This window comes from Ascaphus truei, chromosome 12 (assembly GCF_040206685.1).
Source record: "Ascaphus truei isolate aAscTru1 chromosome 12, aAscTru1.hap1, whole genome shotgun sequence".
NCBI classification, from domain to species: Eukaryota; Metazoa; Chordata; class Amphibia; order Anura; family Ascaphidae; genus Ascaphus; species Ascaphus truei.
The window spans coordinates 50,573,855-50,585,943 of record NC_134494.1 but is presented as its reverse complement, the minus strand read 5'-3'; the positions used below and the strand labels follow the sequence as shown (position 1 = coordinate 50,585,943).

The window sequence follows — 12,089 nt, the reverse complement described above, 5'->3', positions numbered from 1 at the left end:
TAGGGCAGCAACTGAGACCTACCGGAGGGGGACCAGCCCAGCTGACAATCTACAGCTCCGTAGTGTGTTTTTGCAGACCAGACAGATCCCCTGAGGGGTGTCACACCTGGAGAGGATCCAGACCACAGCAGACAAGGCGATCTGTTCCAGCAGCTAGCTGATCTCTTTTGGACTCCTCCCGAGTGTCCTACATGCCCGATAACCACATATGTTTGCGAGTTTTTAAATTAAATCTCTCTTTTTTTGTCAGTAAAACTGGTTTGCACTATGCAGTTTCCTCTCTTATTTTTGAGGTGACCCTGGAAGACATCGCATCCATACAGACCTACAGAAAAGGGTTGTTATCATAAAGCTGAAAAAACTGCGACACTTGTGAGTGTATCAACTATATTTTTGTGTCCTGGAAATACAGTTTTTAAACTTTATTGCCCCATTTGTATTTTTTCCTGTGTTTATTCCTGCACATAACCCCGGGACATTTGCGCCTTGTTCTACGTTCGCACAGCTTCTTAGGCACATACAGTGTACATCATTTCAACACCAATGCATGATAAGGGTTCAATCCAAAGATCTGCACCTTGTCTAGAACTGTAAAGAGAACCAACATGCTTGTGTAAGTCTCACAGCATTACTGTACAAACCACTCACTTTATGCCGACTCCAATCATTCTGTATAATGTACAAATGGCATGTAAAATGGCATGTAAAACCATGGCAAGTATCCTAGGGGGGGTGACCATCTAATACAGTATTAAGCCAAGGCCGTTTATAATCCATTCCCTGGAACAAGATTGTATGTAAAGTATGTACATTTATGGGAAAATACGTTTGTCTTCCTGTGCTGCAGATATCACAATGATAAGCTTGTCGGATCACTGGCAATATTGCGCTGCATAATTTTTTTTATTTTATTTTATAAAATATTTTACCAGGAAGTAATACATTGAGAGTTACCTCTCGTTTTCAAGTATGTCCTGGGCACAGAGTAAAACAAATAATACATGGTTACAAATACAGTTACATAAATGAACAAGGTATACATTATATACAAGACATTGCATGCACAGTTAAAGAAAATATATATTATGAGCGTATGAAACAGTTACAGACAAGATTAAAGTGTGAGACAGCCTTAGATTTGAAAGAACTTAAGCCGGTGGTGGATATGAGAGTCTCTGGTAGGTTATTCCAGTTTTGGGGTGCACGGAAGGAGAAGGAGGAACGTCCGGATACTTTGTTGAGTCTTGGGACCATGAATAGTCTTTTGGAGTCTGATCTCAGGTGATAGGTGCTGCATGTGGTAGGGGTGAGGAGTTTGTTCAGGTAGCTGGGTAGCTTGCCCAGAAAGTATTTGAGGGTAAGACAGGAAAGGTGAACTTTGCGCCTAGACTCTAGTGATGACCAATCTAGTTCTTTGAGCATTTCGCAGTGATGTGTGTTGTAGTTGCATTGGAGAACAAAACGACAAATTGAATTGTAGAGGGTGTCAAGTTTGCTAAGGTGGGTTTGACGTGCTGAGCCATATACTATGTTTCCATAGTCAATAATTGGCATTAGCATCTGCTGTGCAATACGCTTTCTGACCAGGAGACTTAGGGAGGATTTGTTCCTGTAAAGTACCCCTAGTTTGGCATAGGTCTTGGTTGTCAGGGTATCAATGTGCATCCTGAATGTTAAGTGGGAGTCACACCATAAGCCCAGGTATTTAAAACTAGTGACAGGTGTTAGGGTGGTGTTAGCATTGGTTCTAATCAGGAGCTCAGTCACTGGAAGCTTTACAAATTTAGTCTTGGTCCCAAATACCATTGTTACAGTCTTGTCAGTGTTTAAAAACAGTTTGTTTTGGGAAATCCAGTTTTCGAGTCTCAAAAAGTCAGACTGAAGTATGTGTTGAAGGTCAGAGAGGCTATGGCTGTGTGCATATAGGATTGTGTCATCTGCATACATGTGTATTGAGGCTTCCTTACAAGCTGTGGGAAGATCATTAATGAACACTGAGAAGAGTAGGGGCCCCAGAACAGAGCCTTGCGGACACCACAGGTGATATCCAGGGGGTTGGAGTTAGAGCCTGAGATGGACACATGTTCGGATCTTCCTGATAGGTAGGAATGAAACCAGTTTAAAGCATGTTTCCCTATTCCAGAGCTCTGGAGTTTGTTGAGCAGGATAACATAATCAACTGTGTCAAAAGCCTTTGCAAAATCTAGGAATACTGCACCAGTGAGTTGTCCCCGTTCCATTCCACACTGGATTTCATTGCAAACTTTTAGCAGGGTAGTTACGGTGGAGTGTTTGGGACGAAACCCAGACTGGAATTGGCTAGGGAAATTTGTCTTGGCGTAGAAATCGCTTAATTGGGAGTGGACACATTTTTCCATAACTTTGGATAGAATTGGGAGAAGTGAGATTGGCCTGTAGTTTGAGACAGTGTTTTTGTCCCCACTTTTGAAGATTGGGACAACTCTGGCAGTTTTCCAGGTCTTAGGGATATGGCCTGCAGACAGGATAGAGTTGACTATGGACGCAATTGGTTTGGCAATGGCTGGGGCACCAAGTCGTAGGAACCTAGATTGTAGTAAGTCGGGTCCACATTGGCTGCTTAGTTTTAGTTTGAGGAGCGCTTGTGTAATCTCCTCTTCAGATACTGGGCTAAATTGAAAATTGTGGGCAGTGTTGGGAGGGGGTGGGACTGTAGGGATACTCACAGGATGAGATTCATGTTTGGGGATTGTGCTGCGTTTCGCTAATAAGTTAGTGGCACACCCCACAAAGTAATCATTGAATGCATTTGCAATGTCAGTGGGGTTTGTCAGAGTAATATCCCCCTTAGTGATATTACTTGGTTGTTGATGGTTAGGAGGCTGGAATATATTGTTGATAACCTTCCAGAAGTTAGCTGGGTTTGATGTATTTTGGTGGAGATTGTCAGAGTAATATTGTGCTTTTGCATGCCTTGTTTGCCTTGTGCACATGTTTCGCATGCATCTGTAGTGATTGAGATCCTTGGTAGTGCCAGTTACTTTGTAGCTTTTCCACAAGGCATCCCTGAACTGGTAGAGTGCTATAAGGTCAGTTGTAACCCATGGAAGGTGGGCCCCCCGTACCCTTATTTTGCGTAGTGGAGCATGGGTATCGCAGAGTTTTAAGAACTCGGATTGGAAATAGTTGAGTGCAGAATCGGGGTCGGGAATTAAATCGAATCTGTGCCATGGGCAATTGGTAAGGTCAGCCAGAAACTGTTGTGGGTTAAAGTTTTTAAATGTTCTAGTGAGGAGAACTTTAGGGCTTGATTGGGGCGGTTTAATTTTCCTTACACAGTACACTATTGCATGGTCACTGAAAATGTCAGGAAGGATGCCAGAGGATTGGATTCTGCTGGGGTTTGAGGAGAGAATACAGTCTAGCAAGGAATGGTTATGCGATTTCAGGTTTATCCGTGTGGGTTGGGAAATGAGTTGCGATAGGTTAAGTGACTTGAGTTGTATCTGGATTTTGTGGTTTTTAGGGTCAAGCCAATTGAAGTTGAAATCCCCAAGAACTAGCAGCTCACTCTTCTCATTCAGAGAGGAAATGGAGCCAAGAAATTGGGTGATATCAGTCAGAGATTGTGGAGGGGCTTTAGGGGGGCGGTAGATGCCAGCGAGCAAGATGGGCTTAGAAAAGGGGAGGCAGATTTTGCCAACTAGAATTTCAAAAGAGGGTGGGCTTGGTGGGCAATTTAACAGTGTAAATTGTAAGGTGTCTGCAATATAAAATAACACCCCTCCTCCTCTCTTTGACCTATCTCTCCTAAAAATGGAGTATCCCTGAATGGCAATATGTGCATCAGGGGTTTTAGGGGATAGCCATGTTTCTGTAAGAACGATGGCTTTAGGTTTATGCATAAGGCACCATGCCCTTAGTTCATCCAGTTTGGGCAGCAGGCTCCGGATGTTTATATGGGCGACAGATAGGCCTTTTTGGAATTTAAAGGTAGAATTCTCAGGGGCATGGGACAGAGCTGAAATGGGAGGACCTGGGTTAGGTTCAATATCACCTGCTAAAGAGAGTAACAGTATGAGTAGAAATTTGGTTAGTTGTTTGCAAGTTGTAAATTTGTGGTGTTTGCCATTAGAGTGAGCAGTGGTTGGTGTGCTGGTTTTTAGGGTTCTCCACCAACATTCAGTAGATAGTGCAAGGCTTTTGAGTAGTGCAGGGTGTATGGTGATGTTGGGTGTGGGCCAGGATGGAGGAGTTTGTAGTGGATAGAGGGAGTAACATCTCCATGAGGCCAGGAGAAAGAAAAAAGTTAAAATACATAGCAGGTTCATGATGCCAGAGGTAGGCAGTGCTGCAAGGAGCTGTTGTGAGCAGAGTGAGTGTGAGCAGACTAACAGCAGGTGTGTGCCTGTTCCTTGTCAAATGTTTAGCTGTATTGCAATGCTAGAGTCAGTTCAGGGTTTCAGTGTATTGTGCAGTCAGTTTTGGGAGAGGCTGCAGTAAATACATTGTAAAGGGGTAGGGGGTTGAAATAGGCAGGTTAGCAAGCATGGGATCATAGTGTGATCTGAATAGCTTACCGTTTGTTGTCTTGAGTGAAAGAGTTTGCAGAAAGAAGCAGTCCCCAGTCACCTCTAGTCAAACTGTAGTCTAACTGTATTTCTCACTTAAAAACCTCACTTTAAATGCCTCACTGCCTAATGCAGTTCCATAAATACTGTATTAAGTATTGTTATGTCAACACATGGGACATCGTTTTATTGGTGTTACATCAATGCAGATACCGACCTGTTAATACCACTGAATGGTGGGACCCAGCTGTCACTTTCTTCCCCCTTACATTTTCCAAACCTAGGAAGAAAATATTAAATGACATATGATAGATTTAATAACAGGCGTCACAATAAATAGCAGTTATTCAGTTTAAATGGAATTGATCTTAGTTAATTTGGCAAAGTCAGATGAACAGATGTTAAAAGAAGGAGCCCATTCCATTACTTTTAGCTATCAACACTGTGGACAAAGTTTAATTCATGACAGCTCAGACGTTGAATAGCTATATAGCTATACCTCACACAACTGCCGTCTCTGTAGTCTGTTCTGCTGTATTTGAGACCACAGCTAGAATTCTAACAAGTAGTTTATTCTCTAAAGTGTGATGACCATTGCCCACTGTTAATGGTCATTGATTTGACCATTCATGTTTTAGCACAGTTTTGTGACGCCACACCCAAGACTGCAGAAGTCCTATAATGCAGAAGGGATAGAGGTGGCCTTCAAACACTCTTGCATAAAAACATTTAGCTGCATGAATTTTTCAACACTAGCTTCATTACTTTTCCTTAGGCTTATTTGTTTTCGGACCTATGAAAACAAAGATGCATTATTTACTCCTTTTTCTGCTGTTCTTTCTATGTGGCAAGCAAACAAATTCAACCAGCACATACACATATTTCATATAGACTGCCTCCTAGTTTTCCAATATTGGTCAACTTTGTCTGGCAGAAAACTTGACAGTACAACCATGCCCAATAAATGGAGTATGCTCCATACTTAGAGATGCTTTCTAATAATGGTCTTAATCCACCTTTATGACCCACCTTTAAGACCCACTTGCTTAAAGAAGCATATGAGTAGCATTGTGGCTAATACTATACACCATACATAAAGCTTGGTCCCCTGCAGACGCACTTAGGCTGCGACCCCGCTGCCTGCGCTGCACGTGCGCCTGCGAGGCTGGCGGCGCGTGCAGCCAAATTCCCCGGTCTGCAGAGAGCTGCAGGGGGAACGGCAGGGGGGGGTGTGACGGGGGAGCAGCCATGATGTCATCCGGCAGGTTCGCCCTCATTGGCTGAACCGCCGGCGGGCATGGTCTTGCGCTCCGTCGCTAGTTCCCCTCACAATTTTCTTGCAGGCTGGAAAAACTCACCGCGCAGAGCGGCGACCCACCCACGCAGCGGACCCGGCCCCATTGAGGGGTGGCTCTCCTCCCTGCAGCAGGCACTGCAGTAGCCAGCGGGGACCTGGCCTTAGCATGCAATGCCCTCCTACTGTCTTTGTACGTTCTCCCCACCAATTAGATTGTAAGCTCTTCGGAGCAGGTACTCCTCTTCTACAATGTTACTTCTATGTCTGAAGCACTTATTCCCATTATGTGTTATTTGTACTATTTGTTATTTATATTATTGTCACGTGTATTACTGCTGTGAAGCGCTATGTTAATGGCGCTATATAAATAAAGATATACATACATACATACATACATACATAATGGCAAGACAACTAAGGGGCTTATTCTATACCTCCCGAAGCAGATATAATTAAGCAACTTCATGCGTGATAATGGCACTATATGCGTTTGTTTCAGAGAGATATTCTCCCAGTCAAAGGATAAACAGACAATTGCTGTATTACCTTAATGTTATCACGGCAACATGTATGGCTACTGCTCACTATTCAGCACACATCTTTACTTTAAGGCATACGGCATATTTACTAGAAAGCTTTTAGTAAAAACTTTACATGGATAGAAAGGTTTAATTACACTTCCTATTGCTGTATGTAGCAATGAGTTTATTTGCGGAGGTAGGTTCCAATCATGCAATATTTCTATCGGTCTGGCCTGATCCCACGACTGCTAATGTATATAGATATATCTGAACGGATAAAACTAACAAAAACCACTAAATTAACTGTTTGCGTGTTGTGCAACATAAGAGGAAATATGGGAGACACTAGCAGTGGCCGGTATAGCTGACCTTATAAGAACTTCTATAAACTTCAAGGAGCAAATCATACTTTATTTATTTATTATTATTATTTTTTTAAATAACTGTTTTTTAACATAGGTTTGAAGCAGGGGGTCTCCAGAGCTGACCCCCATTCATTTCAGTGTATATAAAGAGAGGTGAATCTCTAAAGTGGTGCTACAAAAATCTACCAGCAGTGATGTCCAGGGCGGAAGGGAGGCAAATAAATGTTTTTAAGCAAATAGATAGATCAGGCTCTGAGTATGCTCCTGTGCCGGCATGACCATAGAAAGCCCTCAACCAATATGTGAGTCTGCAGGAAACTGACCAATAACTGAAGCCCCGCAACAAAGCAGCCCAACAGGTAAGGTCAAAGGATCCTAACAGCTCTAGGTTTAGGCATATATAACATTTAATAGAAAGCTGGATAGCTAAACATGGTAAACTTTAGACTGGCAACACATGTACTCACGAACCACTGCTACTGCAGGTAACGACTCTGATCCTCTCGGCGTGCATCCATTTGTAGAAGATCCATAGGAAGCAAAGGAGCACAGCATGAAAGCAGGAGAACTGGAGGCCAAATACTAAATATCAAAGGTTACTGTAGTATCATGCAGAATGAAGACGAAAATAGGATAACTGACGCATTTCACACAGTTCTCCTGCTTTCATGCTGTGCTACTTTGCTTCCTTTTTGCTCGTTGCCATTTCTTTCAGCTCCAGAAACCCCCTGCTCCCGGAGATACTTACCTCCAAAGGGGGTGCCGGTATCTCGGCAAAATTTAAAGCTCCCAAATCACGCGGCCCAATAGGATGCCAGAGCTGATGATGTCATGGCTTCCTATTGGCCTGCAGGGGCTTTGAAAAGTCGCCATTACGTGATCCCTGCTAGCCGAGCAGCTACCGGAAGCCCCTACGGTGTTATCTCTGGAAGCAGGGGGGCCCCGGAGCTGAAATGAATGGGGTTCAGCTCCGGAAACCCCCTTGCTTCAATCCTACGTACAAAAATAAATAGCCAGTTTGGATTACCGCTTTAAGTGTATAATTAGAGATGATAAATTCAGTGCTCCATCACACATTGTATGTCAAGGTTAGAAGTGGGAAAGAAATACTGGAGTTAAGTAAATGAAATGTGGGCTTTACAGTGGCTAGTTGGGTTTATGAGCGGGTTTTAAGTTACACACCAGTTGCATGACCCTTTCAATGGCACGAAACAGAAGTTTAATGTAAATCCACATTCATTCTGAATGTGTTCTTTGTATAATGCTAATGTTCTGCTCGCTAAGTAGTATTACAGCTCTGAAGTACAGTATGTCGCCAACAGTACAAGTTAAATTAAAAGTTGAAATACCTGGAACTCGACAAGGTTCCTTGGCTAGAAGGAAGGCCGAGGTGGGTTTACCATGAGAAGCTCTCTTTGCATGGGATGCCAGTCCAAGCCCCCACTGGAAAACTTGTCCACTCTCTGCTTAGTAAAAACAGAGAACAAGAATATAACACAATATCAACAACCATATTATTCCCATCTGTATTGTGAAATAATTCAAGTTAAAGATACTGTACTCATCTATAGGCTTAGAATTAAAAGGGCACTGGATCAGCTCCAGACAGGGATTTCATTTTGCCTATTACCCGTCTCTGATCCCATACACATCATCTATATACTGTATATACTGTAGACGACATACAATAAACCTTAGGAAACGCATGAGGGGGGAGGGGGATATAGAGATTTAGCCAGACTCCTTATTCCTTAATTATAACACAGCAAATACTATTACAACGCAGAATACCACAGCATACCATGGCAGTTTGTGGCACAGAATATCACAACAAATGCTACCATATCCCAGGACAAAGGGAACAGTGACACCTGCAGCAAGGATTGTGATAATGGGATCTTTTATTTTACTTGTTTCCTCCACACCAATGAGAACAGTGACATTTATTTAAGACCATCTCTGTAGTTCAAGTCAGTCATAAGAGGGGCTGCACTATTAACTGCCTATCTAAAGCTGGGGTGCAAACGTACACAGGAATGCTGAATGCTGCAGATGTTGCTGCACCATTTTACAGCTCCCTATGCAGGCAGATTATCAGGAGTGTCAGGTTTGCAGAGTAATCCTTCATTTTTAGATTGTTAGATGCCAACGAGGTTGAAAGCAGGCAAGTAAATATGGAACTGGGGGAGAAATACAGCAAGAACTATCTTCAGGGACCACAAACTACAAAGTATATATGTAACTGGGAACCACGGAGACTGATGGCCAAATTATAGCCAATTGGGTGTTATGTTCTGTGTGCAAAAAACACTTCTGTTGGTTGACTTATGGAATACAGTACAAGGAAGGAGAACGCACAATTATTTAGTAACAAGAATAAAAGCCCGTCTATACTGACGGGTTTGACTTTTTTCTTTTCCCACCTCTCTGACACCCTCCCTCCAATCTTCCCTCACCACCTCTTTCATTTAATACCTTATATTGTCATCAATTATTTCCATCTTTCTATCCTTCTCCAGCATTCTTCCTTTCTTCTCACGTCAACTGACACTCTCTTTCTGCTTCCTTTCTAGACTTTAGAGCTCTCAGACAGTATGATGTCATTGAAGAGCTCACACCATATACTGTACAAACAGCCAATCAAGTCCCAAGTGGGGTGTGTGTGTGTATGTATGTGTGTATGTAAGTATGTATGTGTGTATGTAAGTATGTATGCATGTGTGTATGTAAGTATGTATGTGTGTATGTAAGTATGTATGTATGTAAGTATGTATGTGTGTGTATGTAAGTGTGTATGTAAGTGTGTATGTACGTATGTGTGTATGTACGTATGTGTGTATGTAAGTATGTATGTAAGTATATATATATAAAGCAAATGGAAATATTTGTATGCTCATTTGCATGTCTTAGACAGGTCTGCAACCCCTGTCTAAGACATGCAAATGACCATACAGTAATATTTACATTTGCTATATGCTTTACTGTGGAGGGTTTTTGTCACTTTTTTTACCCACCATAACTTAACTCAGTGTGGTGAAACCTATCATAAGCTTCATTTTGCTTAGCCAGTATAACCAACCCGACACTGAGGAGACCCATTAAGGTTGAAACGACTGTCTGTGGGTGGGATTACTGGCAATGCATCTTAACCCAGGATGTGCTCAAAGCTGTGACATGCAGCAAGCTTAAGCTTATAGGGGACCATGTTAAATGGTTTTGAAGCAAAAGGTGGCACTGTGTGTTCATTTGCATGTCATTTCCCAAAATCCCTTGCTGCAGTGGAAGTGCTGTGTGATAATGGTGAAAGGCGGGGTTGCAGACCTAACTAATATTTCCATTTGCTATATGCTTTACTGTGGAGGGTTTTTGTCACATTTTTTATCCACCATAACTTAACTAGATATATATATATATATATATATATATATATATATATATACACAGCTAAACCCCGTTATAACGCGGTCCTCGGGGTCCACCCCGAGACCACCGCGTTAGTAACGGGGTCGCGCTAATTTAAAAAAAAAAAAATGGCCGCCGCATCAGCGCATATTCATCTCGCGGGACAGGAGATGGGAGCGGGGATGTCCCTCTGGTCCCCGCTTCCCCCTGTCACCGCGGGACAGGAGATGGGAGCGGGGATGTCCCTCCGGTCCCCGCTTCCCCCTGTCACCGCGTGACAGGCCGCGGGATGGGAGGGGGGATGCCCCTCCGGTCCCCGCTTCAGGAGGAGCAGAGGGAACTGGCAGGGAACATCCACACCTCACGAGCCGCACGGCGCATGCGCATGCGCATGCGCACGGCGAACATGAGGGGTGCCTAAAGTGATCGCTGTCGGGATGTGCTGCTTTGGAGACAGGTAAGCACAGTCTCCGGAAGACCGCTAACCCCCCCCCCCCGCCGCAGCACAGGGCCCTCGCGCAGCAGTACAGGGCCCGCCGTAGCGCAGGGTCGTCCTGCCACTCAGCCGCAGCGCATGGCCCCGCCACCCCCCCACAGCATAATGACGTCCCACCCCCCGCCCCGGGCCGTAACACCAGCCTAGAGGGGAGGGGGATACACCGGACGCTCGGACACCCTTTCCCCTGGCTGTGAGGGGGTTAATGTTGAAGAGGCACCACAGAGGTTGGGTTACCTTGCTGTGTGTGTGTGAGAGCAGTGTGCAGTGTGTGTCAGTGTGAGCAGTGTGTGTGCAGTGTGTGTCAGTGTGAGCAGTGTGCAGTGTGTGTCAGTGTGAGCAGTGTGTGTCAGTGTGTGTCACTGTGAGCAGTGTGCAGTGTGTGTCAGTGTGAGCAATGAACAGTGTGTCAGTGTGTGCAGTGTGAGCAATGAGCAGTGTCTGTGCAGTGTGTGTCAGTGTGAGCAGTGTGTGTGCAGTGTGCAGTGTGTGTCAGTGTGAGCAGTGTGTGTGCAGTGTGCAGTGTGTGTCAGTGTGCAGTGTGTGTCAGTGTGAGCAGTGTGTGTGCAGTGTGTGTCAGTGTGAGCAGTGTGCAGTGTGTGTCAGTGTGAGCAGTGTGTGTGCAGTGTGTGTCAGTGTGAGCAGTGTGCAGTGTGTGTCAGTGTGAGCAATGAGCAGTGTGTGCGCAGTGTGTGCAGTGTGCGTGCAGTGTGCGTGCAGTGTGAGCAATGAGCAGTGTGTGCAGTGTGTGCAGTGTGCAAAAAAAAAAAATTTTGTGAGCAATGTGCAAAAAAAAATTTTTTTTTTTTTTTTTTTAAAACGGGAGCCACGGGAAAACCGCGTTATAACCGAATCGCGGTATAGCGAGGCGCGTTATAACGGGGTTTAGCTGTATATATATATATATATATATATATATATATATATATATATATATATAGAACACACAAAAGGAGAAGTTGCTCAACACATAATATATAAGGTTAACTCAAGCCCTTTAATAAAACTAACTATAAGGGTAAAATAAAATATATATCCCAATTAAAGTCAGTATATAAATTAAATAGGACCTGATGATGCTAGGGGATAGTGAAAACTATATAAGACACACAGATGAAAAGAACAAAGACAATCCCCTTAGTAGCACTCTAAATTACACCTAAACTAATCTATAAGATAAAGATGGTTAAAAAGAAACAGATGCTCCGCCAATTCAGAAAAAATGAACAAGATTTTATAAAAAAAAAATCTTGTTCATTTTTTCTGAATTGGCGGAGCATCTGTTTCTTTTTAACCATCTTTATCTTATAGATTAGTTTAGGTGTAATTTAGAGTGCTACAAAGGGGATTGTCTTTGTTCTTTTCATCTGTGTGTCTTATATATATATATCTGAACCCTGTTATAACACGGTACTCGGGGGTCCACATAATGAGACTGCATTATAACCAGGATCACGT

At 43.4% G+C, this 12,089-nt stretch overlaps 1 protein-coding gene across 3 annotated transcripts in view; it reads right to left on the bottom strand.

The window, feature by feature from the left end:
• The window catches only part of SERGEF (secretion regulating guanine nucleotide exchange factor), a 310,832-nt gene that overhangs the window by 284,964 nt on the left and 13,779 nt on the right, over positions 1-12,089 (bottom strand). For all 3 annotated transcript variants that reach the window (XM_075567693.1, XM_075567692.1, XM_075567695.1), the window contains exons 6-7: positions 8,083-8,196; positions 4,768-4,830 (exon numbers count right to left, since the gene is read on the bottom strand). In XM_075567693.1, the coding sequence (XP_075423808.1) occupies positions 4,768-4,830; positions 8,083-8,196 (177 nt within the window). The remainder of the gene's footprint in view (positions 1-4,767; positions 4,831-8,082; positions 8,197-12,089) is intronic.